Genomic DNA, 18,689 nt, shown 5'->3' with positions numbered 1-18,689 from the left:
ATGGCAACATCTTCTAATTTGCAAGGTCTCAGAGCATTGACGTCAGGCATGCCACGCATCTGAAACCTGCTGTTCAGATTCCCGAATCGTGCACCGACGAGACCAATGAGCCTCTGCGTCAAGGTTTGACGACTGTCAAGACCCTGCAAACATATTACAGACTGCGAAGCGTTCAGATCGCGTAGTTGAGTCTGGTGAATCGGGATCTCCGCACGACAAAAACTTGTATGATATATTGAGTTCCTAGACAATGACTGCCTACTTTCCAGGCGATCTGTTGTGACATCTCCTCCGAATTCTTACCGGCAACTCCGAAAGATGCAAGTTGTTCCACTCGTGTCTCTCCGGCTCAAATGCTGGATCCACCAGACTGAACTCGTACCTGTGTATCATACTGGTCAGAACCACTGTTTGCTCGAGATACGAGATGTTGCGTCCGATGCAACCCCTTGCGCCGGCAGAGAAAGCGATGAAATATTGTCCCAGGTCTTTCCCTGCTTCGCCTAGCCAACGTTCGGGCTTGTAGCTCTCGGGATCCGGGAAGATATTAGGGTCGCGATGAGCAACAAAGGCAGAGATTGACACGCTAGTATCTCCAGGGACGAATTCGCCGCAGATGAAAGCTCCTTCAGGTGGTGTCGTGCGAGTGAGACCATGAGATGTAGGTGGGAAGATGCGTAGCGACTCGTCAAGGCAAGCGCGTAGGTATGGCAGGTACTTGACCTTCTCATAAGATGCGACTACCTCGTCCTCGTCAAACACGTGGTCAATCTCATCGCGAAGTTTCTCCATGTATTCCGGGTTCTTGAGAAGCATGTACATGACATTCGCCATTGCGATTGCAGTCGTCGTCGATCCAGCGTTCATCATGATAGACACTTCGGCGGCGATTTCTCCAAACTCGAGGTTGTTGGCAACACCATTTTTGTCGTGCATCATGGCTGTAAAGAAGTCATCGAGCTTCTCGCCCGATTGGTAGCGCTTTAAGCGCTCTGTTGTGAGGTTCAAGACGATACCGTCCCAACCTTCGTTAAGCTTCCACAAACGATTATAGTGCGGAAGCCACTTGCTAAGCTTGACTAATTGCTTGTAGTAGTCATAGCAATAGCCCATGACCGAATTTGCTTGCGAGTTTGCATAAAGACATTCGCGAAAACTCGACTCGAAGCTGGAACCGTCTAAACGAAGCGATGTCGTGCGATCATCACCTCGGTCAAGGAAGCCGAGACGATGGCTGAGACCAATGTCGGCAATAGCATCCAGTGTGAAGTAGTTCAGCCAAGGCTTGTAGTCGACGATTTCATTATGACCGTGATCACTGCATCGCTTGTCCATCTGGTTGATTAGGCGGGTGGTCTTGTCTGCAACTTTGAACTCCCATTCTTCGAGATTCTTCAGAGCGTAGGCTGAGGAAAGGACCTTGCGCTTCCGTTGATGCTCCTTCTTGTCGACTACGTCGGCCAGATGGTAATGTGTGCCAGCCGTGACGACGTATTGTCCATCCTTTGTACATTTGGTGTTATGTCCGTAGATGTCTTTGATAGCTCTGACGTCACCATACGAGAGAGAATTAGGTCCGACTCTGACAACAGGCATACCGGAGATGTGTAGCTCGTGTAGCTTTTTCGATCGAAAACCCTTCTCGGAAAGCAGCATGAAAGGAAGACTCGAGATGCCGGAGAACAAGTGCATGTTCGGGTACCTTCTCAGGCCCTTGACATCTCGGAAGTAATCGAATGTCCATTTAGCAACGAGAACCAGAAGACCCGCAAAGACTGCAGATATGCCTAACAGAAATGTAAACATTGTGAGATGATTGCGGCGACCTGGGAGATGGTGGAAGGGCTTGAAGTCTTGCGAGGGTGAAAAGACGATGGAACATGATAAATACTCATTCCAGGATCACACATGGCTTCAAACCAAAGGCGAGTTTTCCCAGTATGGTAATCTTGAGCGGACGACCAGACATTGTCAATCTCCGATCGGTCAAAAAGTCTAGCTCGTAACAATGTGCCCCGCGCTGAGGCTCCACAATTCGTGGTCTGGGGACACAACTGACAACACCGCTGCTAGCTCAGACTGACACGTGTTATAAACACCTGATCCCGGGCATTGCTGCTTTTTACCAGATAGGCATTCATGTCCGGACACGAATCCAGTAACATCACCCGATGGATCGCCGGGCAGTGACGAATGGCGTCAGTGGTGTTGCTGTATTCCCCACATGACCTACCCCGGAATTCTTGCCGAGGTCTCATCTGTGTGTGTGTGTGCGTGGGAGTTGCGAAGGCAGGGGATCACGAGGCTTGTGGTGGGCAGGCTCTCGTGCTCCCAAACTCTCACGATCTGGTAGAATACATGGCCAAGACCTGAAGCCCGGACTACGCGTCTCATCTGTCTCGAGTGGGAAATTCGTCCGAACAGTGGGTCACTGAATCCGCCTGCCCCTCGTCGAAGGTGTGTCGCTCGAGCTCTTCAATGAGTCGGTGGGACACTCAAAAGATCCTATGTGGAAAATTACCCTCTAAGTCATTGAGCAAGCAAGCAGAGCCGCTGCGACCGTCGTGAGCTTATGCTCGGCATCGTCGTGCATTTATCATATAATATAGCAGGTCTTGGTCCACGAACACAACATCTCGCACATCCTGCTGCCGACCCCACAAGTTTTCTCTTGACCTCTTTGATATACCTTCGCTCGTCGTTGGCTCTAAAATCGCCATGATGGCAATCGAGCTTGCGTTTGGGTTCTCCTTCAACAATGTCCTGACACGTCTACCATATGGTGCTGGGCTCGAAGACCTCGCGATGATGGCAATCCTAGGCGCTGCGAGCACCGCATACATGTCTCGGGGCAGGCTGTGGGACAAGCCAGATCCCTATCATTATAAGTGGTTCGAGAGACCGCAAGAACAGATGGGTGGTAAGGCACGTGCTCAACAAACTCGCAACATCATGGAGAAGCTTGAGGAAACTGTAAGCGATGATCATTGATGTTTACTGTTGACATGTTGATTTGTCGGTTAGGGAGCCGATTTGGTCATCTTCTGGGGCTCGCAGAGCGGAACGGCGGAGCGCATGGCCAGTCGTCTCGCCAAAGAGTTTCATCAGCGCCTCGGCCTCAAGAGTCTGTCAATCGATGCATCCGACTACGAGCCGTCCTCTATCGCACAGATACCAGCGACCAAGATTTGTGTGTTCATTGCCTCGACCTTCGGGGAGGGTGACCCAAGCGACAATTTACATTCGTTCTGGGAATGGATTCACACTGCTTCGGACAAGTGTCTATCGAACCTCAGATATATGGCTTTCGGCCTCGGGAACTCGTACTATAAGCATTACAACGAGGTCATCAAAGTCGTCGTTGAACGCCTGAATGCCCTTGGTGCCCAAGCGTTGATGGCAACTGGAATGGCAGACGATGCAAAAGGCGAGACTGAGGAACACTTTCTCGAATGGAAAGAGCGAGTCATCCATACGTTCAGCACAAAATTAGGCTACACCGAGCGCGATCCCGTGTACGAGCCATCGCTGAAAGTATTCGACGATGAATCGCTCGAGCCCATCGATCTCCATCATGGCGTACCTTCGAATAATGCTGCCTCTAGCAAGGGAAACACCGGCATGTCTGCTGTGTATTCACTTCCTGTGAAGACGACTAGGGAACTGTTTCAGGATTCAGAGCATCGCAACTGTATCCACATAGAGGTCGATCTCAATGAACATCCCGAGCTGAGATACAAGACTGGCGATCATCTCGGCGTCTGGCCCATCAATCCGGATATCGAAGTCGGCAGACTCCTACACGTGCTTGGTTTGACTGAGCGACCACGGGTGCCGATCACCATCTTATCTTTAGATGATGACGTGAAGGTCAAAATTCCTACACCCACCACTCTGGAGGCTTTGCTCGGTCACTACCTAGAGATATGTGCTCCCATCTCGAGAGGCACGATTGCCTCACTCCTGCAGTTTGCACCCACACGTGCCATCAAAGACTTTCTGGCACCATTGACTGACAAAAGAAAATTTGCCAACTTTACCGGCTCGAGGTATATCAATTTGGGAAGACTTCTCGAGCTGACCACCAAAGAGGAAGGCGTCTGGAGCGCGCTTCCACTATCGTTTATTGTCGAGACTTTGCCCGTGATGCAACCAAGATATTACTCTATTTCTTCATCCTCGGCCGTCACCCCAAGAACTGCAGCCCTTACAGTTGTCATTTCTGACACTGTCTTGAACGGTCCAGCTGAACGCATACCCGGCCTCTCCACCAACTATCTTTTGGCTCTCAAGACGTCGTTGGCGCGTGATGATGATTCAAAATCTCGCGGCCGAAACCTCGATTATTCTCTCAATGGTCCTGAAGACTCGCTGGTGGGCGGCCGTATCCATGCTCATGTCCGCAATTCCAACTTCAAGCTGCCGGTGTCAGCCTCGCACCCAATAATTATGATCGCGGCAGGTACCGGCATTGCACCTTTCCGAGCTTTCTTGCAGGAACGCGAACGCATGCAAGCGATGGGCAAAGAAGTGGGGACCATGCTTCTCTTTTTCGGCTGCCGTAACCCACACCAAGATCTTATATATGCATCCGAGCTGGCAGAGTTGCAGAAGCAATTCAGCGGCATTTTCAGACTGGTGGTTGCATTTTCTCGTGCTGATGACGAACGCGAGAGAGCATATGTTCAACATCGCGTTGCTGAGCACGCAGAGACAGTGTGCAAGCTACTCGTCGACGACAATGCAAATTTATATATTTGCGGTTCAGCAGCCATGGCGAGGGATGTGTCTAATACCATCAATCAGGAGTTATGTGGAAGGTTTCAGTGGACGGAGGAGGACTGCAGAGGTTTTGCCGATAAGCAAAAGAAATTCAAAAGATGGCAGCAGGATGTTTGGGGGTGAACATATTCTCCGCTTTGCATAGACAGCTCAGAAAAGCGATACAAGAGTGTTTGAAATTATGCCGCTTGAGAGGGTAGTATGCAGAGACTCACCAGATTCACGTTCTAGATCTGCGATAGGTAAAATTGTTCATGATGCTATCCCGAGATTAGCTTTCCAACATACATCTTTGCACCGGGAGTGATCATGAATGTGGTAAGTCTGACAATCATATCGTGGTCGATGTCCGTTCTTCACCTGCGATACTTCTACGTTGATCGATCGACTGGCAGTCATGTCTCCCGAGCACATGTGTTCCAGCTCCCTGCATAAGAGGTGGTAGAGCATCACCGAACAACACTGTAAGGCTAAATGCTGGAAACGATGAGTTTTGGCCTAGCTTCTGCTTGCTGAGAACAAAGATAGGACACTAGCTTGTCTTCTAACTCAACTATCATACTACGAACTGTTTCCCAAAATAGATACAATCTTGCCCATATCAATACGGCCTTACCAGAAGCCTCTTCATGATTTCGCCATCTAGTCATTGTCCTTGACATCGATGACAGTCTTTTTGAATTGCCTAGCAGGGGCTTTGCGGTTGAACAGAATATCCAGCTCTCGATAAGAGCGATCCTTGAGCTCGGGAAGGTAAAAGTATGCAACCAACCAACAAATTGTGGCAGTACCACCCCAGACATATCCGCACTTGCCAGCGAGGTTCCACCCAGTTGGGTTCAGTAGATTGCTAGCCAAATAGATCATTGGGATCTCACAAACATAGCTGGAGCTCGTGTTAGCAGTTGTCCGTTTTACATTAGACAAACAGTGAGTGGGAGTAGAGCATCGCAAGACCAGACAGAATCCTCGTCTGATGACTTGCTGAGATGTGGTCTGTTCACGGGCTTGGTTGTACTTACTAAGCAGCACGACCCATACCAGTGCTAAGTGCACGGAGACGCACAGAAGAGGTCTCGGAGATGATAGAGTATGATATCGGTCCAAGAGTGCCGGCGTAGACGAAAGAAATTATGACACCAAGGCATGCCTGAGCATAGTTGGTACTTTGAGTCTGCTTGACAGAAGCACAGACACCAAGGGTAAAGAGCATAGTGGCGTTGAAAGCTGTTCCCCAAAGGTAGATCGTGCGACGACCGAGTGAGCCAGCGAGCGGCAGAGACGCGATGTTCGCGACCAGACCCAGACTCGTGTTGATGAGGTTAAGCTTGAAGGCAAACTCGGATGACATGCCAGCCTGCTCGAAGAAGAAGGTTGCTTGATTCGCGATCAAGTTACCTGCAAAGTTCTGTGACGCGTACATGAAACAGGTGATAAGAGTGCGTCTGAGGTCAGTGCCCTTGAACAGATCGGTGAGCTTAGGTTCGCCACCCGCGTGAGCCTCAATCTCGACAGTACGTTCCATCATGGCTAGTGTCTCCTCGTTGTTGCCTTGGCGTTTGCTGCCGAGGCGCTTGATCGATCGGAGAGCCTCCTCCTTGCGTCCGCGACGAATAAGCCACCAAGGCGATTCAGGCGAGAGCCATACGAGGACGAGGAGAGGAATCGGGAACACCCATTGTAGAGCGATGGGTACTCTCCAAGCCCACTGGTCCATGCGGTGACTGTAAGAGTACGTGGCAGCAGCCACAAGCATGGCACCAATGGACCATGACATTTGCAGAGTTGCCGCTGCTGAACTCCTGAGCACCAGAGGGACGATTTCGGATGCATATGCCGGGCTATTCGCAATGAACAAGCCCCACGGCACGCCCTCCAATGCTTGTCCGACTACCAGGAGAGGGAGCGAATTGGCCTGGCGAGGTCAGTAATCGCCTGCGATCAAGATGTTGAAAACTTACGAAAAAGGACACAAAGATTGTGAGAATCATCAAGACTAGGCCGCAGACGGTGGTCAACCTGTAGCCGATGCGGTTCGTGATCGGTCCTGCGAGGAACACTCCAACAAAAGCACCGCATTGACCCGATTGGAACAGCGCGCTCTGCCACTTGGTAGGAATTGCGAACTTTCCTTCTGCGATCATGATACCGTATTTACGCTGGAAGGCGCCGAGGGCAGGCCAACTGCCGCACAAGAACATATCGAAAGACTCCATGACCTGCACACTATCGTTAGCGAATTCTTGAATGATATGTGAAGGATTTGCATACGATAGTGAAGCACATGAGAAAGGCCCAGAAACAAGCCCAAGGGTAAGTTTTGAAAGCTTCCCACAAACCCATCTCATGTTCGCGATTCTCGGCCTCATAAGCATGGCTGAGGGTTTCTTTATCGCCCAACACCTCGTGATGGATTGCGTGAATCTCAGTGTGGTCATGTTTCATGTCCTTCTCTTGCGAGGCCATATCTGTCTGAGTGGATCGAGTAACAAATTGAGAAGAGAGGGATGTCCGTCAAGGGAATTGATGATAGGGATGAAACAAGGGATGAGTAGGAGAGACATGACCTTTATAACCACGTGTCATGGCCCTGCTCTCCATATTGTACCCCACCATTTTCCAACGCCGCTTCTTCCCACGACTCTGTATTCCCCATGGGCATAGCCCAGACTGCTCGATCCAACCCGTTCATCGTGTCAAGGTTCTCCAGGCTCCAGCAGCAAGTAGGCCGACAGTCTGACTGCGAATATGGCCGTGTGAAGTTAAATTGCACGGCGCTTAGACAGATTCGTCTTGTGGGGGCGTCGCAAAGTTAGCGACAAGCAGTGCTCAATCGGGTACCTATCGCGCGACAAAGCCTCATTCGATCACCGGAGGGCGCTGCGCTATAGCGGGAAACCTAATGGTCGGGAAGAGTTACTGAAGATGTCTAAAGCGGCAATACCAAACAACGCCAGTCGTTCCTTCCCCTCTCGCACTGTTTCCCGTCCGTTCGTCATTTGCGGATGGAGTCGGCGCATCGTTGTAGGCATGAGTGGTCGTTATGCAAAGGCTCGGATTTGCTGTTGGTGACGAGTCCCAGCTGGTACAAGTGATGTGAATGCGAAGAAATCAAGTACGCGAGTGTCTTTCGGACCGGATCAAGGGAAAAATCAGGACCCATCCATGGTATACCACATTCCCATCTGATCAAAAAAACAAGTACGAACATACTTTCGAAGCAAAGTTGACTGCCTGGCCGCCACTCAATAAGATAAGGGTTTGCGAAGAGATGGCTGCGCGGAAAGTGAGATTGGAGGTATGAAGACTATCTATGCTATGGATATCTAGCTTGCGATGCCCCTGTTCCAGCAGCTCTATAGAGACCAAGACTTGAGCGTGATCGTGAGCGACCAGTATAAGCCCTCTTGCTCACGGAAGCTTCGTCACAGCTGCTCGGCTCGTTCTGGTGACGCTTTGTGTTGCGCTCTCGCAGACCAGCATACCTCGGACGATGTGGTCAGTTGATACATTGCGTGCAGACAGTATTGCGCCCTCCTCTTAACTCTGCCTGCTGCCCTTCTTCCTTGCTCTTTCTTGCTGTCCTTCGTTGTTGCCGCTCTGCATCCTTGCTGCGATGCTCGTCCGTCCCTACTGGCTGATCACTCTACACGAGCTCTGGGACACCAAGGGGAAGAGCGACGGGAACCTGGCCGGCCACCGAGCATGAACGCCACAGTGGCGAGGGCTAGGGAAAGGCGTAAGGCTGGACTTGCTCAACGCGCAAGCTAGAGCAGGGCCGGTGTTTTCGGCCACAAAAAAACGAGAACGAGAGCAGGGGGTGCGAAGGCGCAAGTCTTCGATAACATCGGAAGCGCCCTTGAAACGAGCAAGGTCTTTACGGTAGCGGCGAAGGGTGGAGCGCTCGATCTAAGCAAGCGCCTCCTCGGTGCCTATGAGTGGACAGGGCTGTAGAAGAGTGTCAAAGGAAGATTAGAGCAAGAGTACAAAGCCATCGGTGGCGCTGTCCTCTTGTCGACGCCGATCATGTCAATCTTGCGTTCCTACGGTGTCGACATCAGCCAATGGAGAGAACATGTCGTAACCTTTTTCAAGAACGGCAAAGGGAAAGTCCGTACCAAACTGCCTTTCAACCCTATGGTGTAGGTGAAGGCAAGGCCAAATCCGTTGATGTCAGCAACTATCTCCGTCAACACACAGAGGCGACATCCAAGACGGCGATTGTCCCACCTGCTGTCAATCAGCTGGAGCATCACCCCTGTTTGCAACGAGCCAGTGACTATGTGTCATGGATGCAATGACAGGGCATCACCGTGGACACAGATTCTTGAATTCCGTGGCAGACGTTGATCGCATGCATTTGTGTATGTACATGTTGCAGAGAAAGACAGAGATAGAACAAAAGTCCTAATTGACCTTCAATGCCTGCATAGCAGAGTCCACTCTCTCGACTGGCACACCCACTTCGCCCAATCCCAAGTCTCTCGCGAAAATGTCAGCAGCCTTTTCTCCCACAAGCAAAGCTGTGTTGTTCGTGTTTGCACCCACGTTTCCAGGGCAAATGGAAAGATCACACAACTTCAACCCCTTGACGCCGTAGACGTTCAAGTTAGCATCGACAACACCGCCCTTCTCCCGAGGAGCCATGCGACAAGTGCCCAACGAATGCCAGGTCGTGTTGACGTTGTCTCTGACATGCTTCTCAATGGCCCTGTCGTCTTCAACCGAGTACTCGATTTCAGGAAGATTGTTACGATCCTCTTGAGACGAGAACTTTGCCGCTGGGCCATCGATCAATGCAGCCTTGCTACCCTCAGGGAACACAGGGTGACCCATAGCCAGTTCACCGTCGTACGCGTCTGTCCTGCGGTAGATCTCTCGTTGCTTCTTGTAAGCCCAGATCTGTTTCTGAACGTCCGCTTCTGCTCTGAAGAAACCAGTGTTGAAGCTAGCGGGTGTACCGACGTCCTTAGAGACGATGTGAATTTCGCCTCTGGAGTACGGGTATGCGGTGTATGCACCCATGGTACAGTATTGCGTTGGCACGCCATCTTCGCGTTGGGGGAGCACCTTGGGATCACCGAGGAAGGCTTGAACTACGCCTGTCAACATGACGGGACGAGTTGGACGGTTCTCGAAGTCTCTGTCCCAATGTTCCTTGAACTGTGGACCCATGGCCTCGATCTCTGCATTCGTGGGTCTGATCTTGGATGCAGCGTCAATGCCATTCCAGCCGAGTATGGGATCGTTATTCTGCATCGCTTCGCCAAAGTCTTTGCGGCCGCTGAGAAGGGCGTCGAGGGTCTGTTCGGGCTTCAACGTCGTCTTGTAAGGGTAGAGTACGAGATGGTGATCCTGATAGTTCTCGCCCACATCTGGAATGTCACTGACGACGGGGATGTCCAGTTTGGAGAGCACGTCTTTGCTTCCAACACCAGAACGCTCAAGGATGGATGGAGTGCCGAGTGCACCAGCGGATACCACTACCATCTTCTTCGCCATGACTTTCGATGGCGTCGATGTGGCATTGACACCAGTAACGGGCTGTGAAGAGGGTTTGGTGAGGTACTCCACACCAGTCGCTCTCTTATCGTCGTCAAACAACACACGAATAACCTTGCTATCGACCAGAAGATGTAGGTTGGGATATTCGCCTGACTGCAGCAATGGGTGGATATAAGTATGGGCGGCATCCTGACGCTTGCCCTCTGGCGAAATGTACTTGGCCCATTTCTGCATACACATTAGCAAATTGTCCCTTGGATGACGAAGCTTGGATGGAAGACTTACAGAAAACACTCCAACACCCTTCAGTCCTCTGATGTCTTTGTTCAGATCCTGTACATCTGCGTGGATCTCATGTCCGGTGGCAATAGCACCGTTGAACAGATCCTGCGCTGCTTCTTCTTGAAAGTATGTGCCGTAAGAGATATTGACAGGACCATCGTGTCCATGCAGGGATTGATCGATGTCCGGGTCAGTGAGATGATAGTTTTCAAGCTGAGCCGGTCAGTCACAGTCTCTCGAATACCACATTGAATGTGCGACATACCCTCTTCATCAGTGGCAGAAGATCCTCAGCGGACCATCCTTTAGTCTCCCAGTCGTCGAAGTCCGCTCCCTGAGCACGGGTATACATCATGAAGTTGATGGAACTCCCACCACCGAGTATGCCACCGCAAGGAACTATTGCTTTGCGACCGTTGAGCGCCTCTTCAGAATTTGCTTCATAGAAAAGTGCAGTCTGAGATCCAGGAACAAGATGAGACAGATACATGGCGGGATTCGTGACTGTGGGGTCATTGTAGTTGTTCTTGCCTCCTTCTACGAGAAGAATAGAGAGACTGGGGTCAGCTCTGGCAAGACGACCGGCTGCGACACAGGCTGCAGTGCCGCCGCTTCAGATAGAGTAAGCATGGTGTGCTAATTTGCTCTCTGTCATCGCTGAACGTACCCGGCGAAGATAACATCGTACTCGCGGCCTTCCACGTGGGTGGTCATGATGATTGTCTCAGAAGGTGATTGCAAGGATTACACACAAAAGGATCCCTACCTAGCACATGCAGCAGCTCATGTACTTGTAACGCACAGGATATCAGGGGCCACGGAACATGCTCCGCACCACCCCGCATTCTTAACGGCCGTTATAGGAAACAAGGTGGGGTAGCCGAGGCCGTGGCTGTATAGAGTCTAGTATGATCCCTCTGAAGTGCGGGCATGGAAGTCTATTTCTCAAAGTCGCTCCCGGCGCGACGGAACAAGATGAGGCTTATCACCCCGCTGCGGCGAGGGTCCATGGCTATTGGGATGATCTTAGGGCTAGGCAGGTTTCCTTACCAGGTGCTCAGCACGTGGTCTTGTCACCTGCTCTGAGACTTTCTTGGATCCGACATCAGAATGAAAGTGGCTTATTGGAGCCAAAGCTTCAGGAGTGAACTTGGAACTTGTGATTATTCTATGTATACAAGCCTCAAAATCTGACTGATCCCAGCGCTGATACAGGATAGATATAATCATTCAATCAAGCCTTCATGTTCTCCATCTCAAGTACGGTGGAGTCACTGTGGAAGTGGTAGAGCTTAGGCTCGGGCAGACCCTTCTGGCGCAGGATCGTGGTCTTGAACCAGTATGGCAAGACCTGGAATAGCTGATAACTCATGTGAGTGCGGGTAGGAACAGCAAAGACGTAGTCCAACTCCTCAAGGGAACGCTGCTTGGTCTCGGGAAGCCATAGGAAGATCATGGCGCAAGCAAGGGCATTCATAGCAGCGTAGAAGCCAAAGGCGCCAGTCGTGCCGAATGCGCGGAGTTGGCGAGGGAAGGTGAGAGAGACGACGGTGGCCCAGAAGTTGTTTGTGGCGACAGCCCAAGACATACCAACTTCACGGTGCGATAGGGGAAACACCTCAGCAGAGTAGGTGAAGGGAACGGGTCCCTCACCAGGAGAGTAGAAGGCGTCGAACAGGTAGATGAAAAGCGCGATGAGACCAAGGTGAGCTGCGGAGTCCTCGGGAATAAGGAAGCAGAGACCGGCAGCCAGCAAGGTCCAGCACATGTTGGGGAAGGTGAACAGGAGAAGTGCGCGACGACCGTATGTATCAATTGTCCAGACAGCTGGCCAGGCAAAGATGAAGTTGATGATACCAAAGCCCCATGATGCGAGGAGGGCACCAGTAACGGTCGCACCTGCATTCGCGAAGATGGTTGAAGAGTAGAAAGCGATGATGTTGATTCCACACATCTGTTGACCAATCATGACGATACCGGAAGCCTGTACTGCACGACGCAGGCGGGGGATGGTGAATAACTCGATGAAGCGAGTGAAGAATCCTGCGTTAGCAGGAAGACCAGACTGCTCGATGAGCATGACTTCCTGCTCCATCTGAGCGTAGATGTAAATCAGCTCTCTTGCAGCGAGAATGGGCTTGCCGCGGAAACGAAGAAGCGACTGGTAGGCCTTGCCATATTTCTTCTTTGACATGAGCCATCTGGGTGACTCGGGGACGAACCAGATGCCGAGAACAAGAGGAACAGCAGGAATGAAGGCCGATCCGAGCTGCAGACGCCATGCAATATCACCGACGTCCTTGACGGCAAGGTTGGCGGATGTACCGAGAAGGATACCGAAAGCAGTCCAGATCTGCCACGACATTACCAAACCACCTCTGATCTTGGTAGGAGCAACCTCAGCAGAGAAGACAGGGACGGTGACCTCCTTCAAACCCATACCGATACCAAGCAGGATACGAGTGACGACAAGTTGCTCCCAGTTCTGTGTGACTGCCATACCGATGGGAGCGAGAAGAGAGAAGACAGCAGCAATGAATATGACACCACGACGACCGAGCCAGTGATTGAGAGGGTCAGAGATCCAGCCAGCGAAGAGGAAAATGGCAAGGTATGGGCATGAGTTGATGAAGCCGACAAGCCATTGGTTGGATGAGCAAGTGCCTGCAGCTTCGCAGACAGCACCACTCTCAGGAATGCCAAATGCTTGAGGGAAAGACAAGTTCGCTCCGTTGGAACCAGTTTGATCCCATCCTTGGATGGCAGCTATCTCCGAGTCAGAAATTGATTTGTGCTCAGAAGAGGTGCATGCATACCAGCAACGGAGTTGAGAATGATGGTTACATAGAGAATCTTCGGCTGGCGCCACTTGTGAGTAATCTCCTCCTGGAAGATCTCCTTCTCTTCATCGGTGAAGTCGGACATGAGGGCAACCTCAGCAGGGTTCTGAGCAGCCAGAGCACCCTTCTTGAGGAGAGGCAGGATGTCGTTAAGATCATTGTCCGCGGCGAACTTTTCGGCAGAACGCATCAAAGTGTCGCGAGGCACACCGACAAGTGGGTTACGGATCCTTTGCAAGGTCAGTCAGGATAACGTGCAGGCGAACGGGTTCCGACGTACTCTCCAGTGACATTGTCGGTCAACTCTGCAACTCTGGCCTGACGCTTCTCTTCGGCAACATTGAAGCGATCGTGGGTAGGATCAGAACTGATGTCTTCGTTGTGAGCCATGATGACGATTGAGTGAGAAGGGAGAATGCTCTTCTTGACCGGGGACTGAGGAAGACCTCACTCTTTATAACATGCGACCTCCTTGCAGGCCGTGAGTACTAACGGGCTAAGTTTTAGTTCCTCCATGGGGCCCCGCGACACTTCTCCAAGTCGTGTGACTGGTCCGATTTACGATACTACCCCACGTAGCATGGTAGGTTCGCAACTCTCCGAAACGACCCCATATCATGGGCACTGCGCGGCTTGCGTGGCTGGTTATGCATCAGTAGTCGGCACGGCGGAGGTGCCTATCGGGCCTACTTGTCGGCTGGAGTCTCAAACCGGCACGAAAACCACTTCGGATCAGAAGGTATCTTTCAAACCTTGCATTCCGTTCGGGGATGCCGGATCTGCCAAGCGGAGTATGTATTGCCACGTCGTGAATGTGGCTTGCCCGTTCAGGTGGCGGCTCCTGTATAGCGTGTCTCAAGCATCTCCGGTGTAACTGTATGATGATCCTCCAGAAAGCTGTACAGTGGATGTCCCGAAGAACGTGGAGATCCTTCAGGGTCAGAGATTCTGACACTGGCGATCAAAGCTTCTGGTTTGCTTCCAGATCCTGCATATCATATCCCAATTCAAGTAACAACAGTCTCCTGAGTGAGAGGCGCCATGTTCGCGTGGAGCCGCTTGATGATTCATCTTCGAGTCGCGGTTCGTAGGGCGCCCTTCTCGTTGCTCGGCAATAGTAGATTATAGAAGCTTTACCACCATTTACGCTTTTTGGCGGTGGTTGGCGTGTGCGCCAGGTGCGCCTCGCGCGACATGCTTCCACCCATTGGCGCTGGCGCTGAGAACTGCCTCGCGAGCTATCACGGAGGTGCTTGGTGAACTATTCTGCAACTGCTGTTTGCGGTATGTATGGAAACTAACTTCTCCATAGACGCCTGGCAAAAGCGATGCAGGATAGGTGATCAGGAAGAGGGGAAGCAAAGACTCGACGCGTTCCACGGAGGCCGAAAGATCTGCAGGCTTCAAGCTTTGACTTCGTTCCTCTCCCCAGCCGTGAAAAAACACACGGCGGTTCCTCCCGCGAGGAGAAACTCCACGACATACCCTAGAAGCTCGTGCTCACAACTTGAGCCAGCAGCAAACTCTGTCAGTCTTGATTAGAAAACTCTTGCTCAAAGGAGGTGATACAGTGCTTTTAATCAGCCCGTCAACCTTTTTCAAGCGGGGCCACTAGGAAGTCCTTTCGAAAGGGAAAACGGCTGTATAGGCGGAATCTCCCTAGAACAGCGAGGCTCCGACGGCGGCGGCGGAAAAGTATCTACAAATCCTGGCCGAAATGACTGGAGACTCCACACCGATATTGGAAGCTCAAACACCTATGCGCCTGACGACATGAGAGCCGTTGACCGTTGGTCACGAACCAAGACGAACTGATTTCTCAAAGGACGATAACGGGACTGACTATGCTGCAAGGATTTTCGTCTTTCGTGCGATGTTCAGCGCCTTTCAAAAGCACAGCATTATTCAAGAGTGGTGCAGAGAACGTGGACGGCAAATTCGATTCGAGTATCTCCCAATACTCGGTCAAGTGCTTTCGCCAAGGTTCGCGCGAATCACACAAGCAGCTTCTTTAACCATTTCCCTCGCTTCCACATCTTTCGCACGTTCACCAAATCTCTCTGCCCAAAACTTCCACCTCGCTCGCGAAAAGCCTGGCTCACCATCCCAAAGCTCCGTCTTCTTACTCAACCCCTTAGTCCACCTATTCCCGAAGAAGTGGTTCTGGACCTGCATGAGTTGGCAGCCTGCATGCATAACCCATTGCGCAGCAGCTATGGTATCAGTCTGCAGTGATTGATCAGCTGTAACGACAGCATTCTTTGACAAATCCCTCGCGCGAGTCTCGAGTGTTGTCTCGAGCGCATCTCTGAGGTCGAAGAAAGCTGTGATACCAATCTCTCGCATCGCCTTTTCATCACCATGGTGTATCAATTCAGCCGAGAATGCCGTAAAGTTGATCCAATGCTCTGCACCCATCAAGCTGCCTGGTGATGAAGGTCTGAGTGTTCGCCAGGTGTAGTAATAGCTATGGGTATCCTGCCAATGTGACCATAGAGAGTAAGACAGTGTATTGGGACTTTCGGGACTTGGAGGTATTCTGCGGATGGCCAAGGTCAGTCGGACTACGTGGTCGATGTGTGCGGGGAAAGCGGCAGCAGTGTGAAATAGCAGGTTCCAGAGACGGTATGCTGTGTCTGATGGATCGGGGCTCAGTGTAGCGGTGTCAACAAGTTCTTTTGCTGCGTCCTGTGCAGTGGTCTTGTCCTGGAGTAATGTCTTGAGCACTTTTGTGTGCGACTCTAGGATGCCCCACCGTGCAACTCCTTCGCGTTCGAGCCACTGGTCGAGGTGCGATGACATTCGGACTTCTAGCGACGCAGAAGTATCTGCAATGATTTTCTGTTTTGGTGGATGTGAGTGCGATTCTCGACAGCATGTAAACGAAACACTCAAAGTCCTTGGAGAAGTGAGAGACTTTGCGACGGAGGTCACGCCGAAGGATTGCGGGGCGATGTCTTGGTGTCTTGGATTGCCCTTGGAAGAGAAACCTTTATTATATGTCATCGTGTTGCAATACTTGAGTCTTTGGGAGATGTCATATGGAAGCAGTAAGTCAGATGCAGCTTGCTGACCCAGTAAGGATTGTGCACAGAGATCATCAAGCAAGAACTCAACCGAAATTACGCATTGCCTGCTCAGAACTCTTGTATCAGAAACGCCGTGGTCGAATAGCAATCATCAAAAGCACACCGTTTCGTGAAATCATTAGACGCCTGTCCAGACCCTCCGATAAGAATGGAAACAATCTATCGCTTGTTCGCAGGCTCGTAGTTCTCCCAGCCATAAGTGCCTTCAGACATGGGATACTTTGCCGCATCAGCAGCTTCCTCCTCAGCAGTCATGGCCATAGCTTTCTGCTGTGCTCTCTCAGCAGGGCTGATCCTCTTTAAGAAGCCCGAGATGCGTTTGCCGACTCCTGGACGACTGCCATCACTGTCTTGCTGCGACGCACCAGCACCTTCTGCGTCGAGGTCTTGTTGCTGAGCAAGTGTTGCCTTTTCCTCGGATGCAGAAGGAAAGTCGTGAGATGTGGTGGCGGAAGAAGTGTTGGGCTGAACAATGTGGCCGTTGGTTACGGTTTGGCCGCCGATGTGGAAGGTCTCCATGTAGCCGCCGCCGTTCATCATATCGCGTTTCTCTGCCCATGCTTTCAGGGATGCGAGGTTGGCGGCTTCTTGTGAAGCTGTGCGGCGTAAGTATTGTGGTGGGTCAGTCGCCGGTAGCTCAGGGTCACAGGGAGCATCTTGGGTGTAGACTGGCAAGGGGTCTGAGGTGTTTCGCGACATGATTCTGGAGGTATGTAGATGATCAACTGGATGCTTGGAGTATCGCAGATAGAAGGAGAAAAAGAGAAAACAAATGGAGCTTAGCCTGCAGTCTTGTAGATGCTTGTGAATGCTTGTCGAGGCTTGATTGTTCTATTCTTACCTCTGCTATACCGAAGAGGGACGACACTATGTATTGGTCAGCTTAATACAGAAGGATCATAGAAAATCGTCAGCCTATGAAGCGACAACGTGGTTGTCCAAGGATGAATCAGAAGGAGAGTGAGCGAAAGTCTGTCGGAGACGCGGCAAGCTCGGTGGTGACGTAGTCGAAACGACGCGTGTTTGTGCTGCATCTTCCTGCTTGCCTGTGCAATCAGCAGGATCCTTCCAGACACCAATACAACAATCTCAAGAAACATAGACAAGATGGCAAGTGATACGCGCGGCGCTCTAGTAGTGGTGGGCAGTGGCCCTGGAATCGGCAGCCACGTCGCCCGCACCTTCTCTTCGCACGGCTTCAAGCGCATCATCCTCCTCTCACGCGACCCCTCACGTCTCGAGAAGGACGCTCAGTTCATCCGCAACAAGACGCCGTCCGCCAACGTCTCGACTTTGCCTATTGATCTCGCAAACACGTCCGGAATCCCCTCGGCACTTGCGCAGGTGGACAAGGCATTGGGCGACACTCCCCTTGAAGTCGTTCTCTTCAATGCCGCTCGAGTCGGCCCTAGCACTCTTGTCGAGTGGCCCATGGAAGAGCTCGAGCTAGACATCAAAATCAAAATAACAGGATGCTATGCTGTCGTCCAATGGGCTGTACCGAAACTGCTAGCCGCGAAGAAGTCGCACAAGCCCGCTTTCCTCTGCACATCAGGCTCCATCTACAAGGAACCCATCCCAGAGGTCTTTTCGCTGTCGGTATGCAAGGCTGGTCAGCACAATTTGGTGCACAGTATGCACAAGAAGTATAAAGAGGAGGGTGTATACTGTGGCATGGTGGTCGTTGGAGGCGTTGTTGCTGACGAGCATCCCGAGTGCAATGCTGAGAACATTGCGAACAAGACTTGGGCTCTATATGAGTCGCGTGATGATCTTCAGGTTGAGATTGTTGACCCGTGATTGCTTTGTATGTCTATGTATATCAGCTCAGCCAATGTATCATAGCGAACCATATCAATTGTCGTGCGAGCAAATCGATGCGTGTAAGTGGCGGTGCTAGTACATCAAGGTGGCGCGGAGTTTCGTTCCTCCCAGAGCGGACGTTACATGGAATCGGTGGAATTTCGGCTCCATGCCATGCCATGCCACTACTTCTAGCTAATACAACATTCCATGTCAATTATCTAGTGGAATAATTCCAATGCCAACGTCGTCGTCGTCATCACTGCGACCCTGTCCTTCTGAGGGGTCACCCTGTCTATCCACATAGTCCCCTTATTCTTCTTATTCGTCCTATTCCTCCTTTACGGTCTCCTCTCCTTCCTCTATAGGTAGATTAACCCTCTCGAAG

At 51.4% G+C, this 18,689-nt stretch overlaps 8 protein-coding genes across 8 annotated transcripts; 2 read left to right on the top strand and 6 right to left on the bottom strand.

Moving 5' to 3' along the window:
- Window positions 1–258: 258 nt before the first annotated feature.
- M436DRAFT_77098 (putative cytochrome P450 monooxygenase) lies at window positions 259–1,806 on the bottom strand (the record flags this gene model as incomplete). Its single annotated transcript, XM_013566880.1, has 1 exon — window positions 259–1,806. One exon carries the CDS (start codon window positions 1,804–1,806, stop codon window positions 259–261), a length of 1,548 nt encoding a protein of 515 aa, XP_013422334.1.
- Window positions 1,807–2,721: 915 nt separating this feature from the next.
- On the top strand, window positions 2,722–4,905 carry M436DRAFT_86636 (uncharacterized protein; the record flags this gene model as incomplete). The annotated part of the gene is made up of 2 exons (XM_013566879.1): window positions 2,722–2,973; window positions 3,025–4,905. 2 exons carry the CDS (start codon window positions 2,722–2,724, stop codon window positions 4,903–4,905), a joined length of 2,133 nt encoding a protein of 710 aa, XP_013422333.1.
- Window positions 4,906–5,424: 519 nt separating this feature from the next.
- Window positions 5,425–7,248, bottom strand: M436DRAFT_86635 (maltose permease; the record flags this gene model as incomplete). The annotated part of the gene is made up of 4 exons (XM_013566878.1): window positions 5,425–5,668; window positions 5,805–6,697; window positions 6,744–7,001; window positions 7,054–7,248. 4 exons carry the CDS (start codon window positions 7,246–7,248, stop codon window positions 5,425–5,427), a joined length of 1,590 nt encoding a protein of 529 aa, XP_013422332.1.
- A 1,941-nt stretch (window positions 7,249–9,189) lies between these two features.
- Window positions 9,190–11,283, bottom strand: M436DRAFT_68395 (alcohol oxidase; the record flags this gene model as incomplete). The annotated part of the gene is made up of 4 exons (XM_013566877.1): window positions 9,190–10,515; window positions 10,573–10,782; window positions 10,835–11,180; window positions 11,237–11,283. 4 exons carry the CDS (start codon window positions 11,281–11,283, stop codon window positions 9,190–9,192), a joined length of 1,929 nt encoding a protein of 642 aa, XP_013422331.1.
- Window positions 11,284–11,803: 520 nt separating this feature from the next.
- M436DRAFT_86633 (MFS transporter) lies at window positions 11,804–13,799 on the bottom strand (the record flags this gene model as incomplete). The annotated part of the gene is made up of 3 exons (XM_013566876.1): window positions 11,804–13,335; window positions 13,386–13,639; window positions 13,690–13,799. 3 exons carry the CDS (start codon window positions 13,797–13,799, stop codon window positions 11,804–11,806), a joined length of 1,896 nt encoding a protein of 631 aa, XP_013422330.1.
- A 1,575-nt stretch (window positions 13,800–15,374) lies between these two features.
- Window positions 15,375–16,211, bottom strand: M436DRAFT_86632 (uncharacterized protein; the record flags this gene model as incomplete). The annotated part of the gene is made up of 1 exon (XM_013566875.1): window positions 15,375–16,211. One exon carries the CDS (start codon window positions 16,209–16,211, stop codon window positions 15,375–15,377), a length of 837 nt encoding a protein of 278 aa, XP_013422329.1.
- Window positions 16,212–16,657: 446 nt separating this feature from the next.
- On the bottom strand, window positions 16,658–17,197 carry M436DRAFT_59028 (uncharacterized protein; the record flags this gene model as incomplete). Its single annotated transcript, XM_013566870.1, has 1 exon — window positions 16,658–17,197. One exon carries the CDS (start codon window positions 17,195–17,197, stop codon window positions 16,658–16,660), a length of 540 nt encoding a protein of 179 aa, XP_013422324.1.
- Window positions 17,198–17,605: 408 nt separating this feature from the next.
- M436DRAFT_68391 (NAD(P)-binding protein) lies at window positions 17,606–18,298 on the top strand (the record flags this gene model as incomplete). Its single annotated transcript, XM_013566874.1, has 1 exon — window positions 17,606–18,298. One exon carries the CDS (start codon window positions 17,606–17,608, stop codon window positions 18,296–18,298), a length of 693 nt encoding a protein of 230 aa, XP_013422328.1.
- Window positions 18,299–18,689: the final 391 nt, after the last annotated feature.

This window comes from Aureobasidium namibiae, assembly GCF_000721765.1.
Source record: "Aureobasidium namibiae CBS 147.97 unplaced genomic scaffold scaffold_36, whole genome shotgun sequence".
Lineage (NCBI taxonomy): Eukaryota > Fungi > Ascomycota > Dothideomycetes > Dothideales > Saccotheciaceae > Aureobasidium > Aureobasidium namibiae.
The sequence above is the reverse complement of the archived record's forward strand: the minus strand, read 5'-3'. Positions and strand labels throughout refer to the sequence as shown.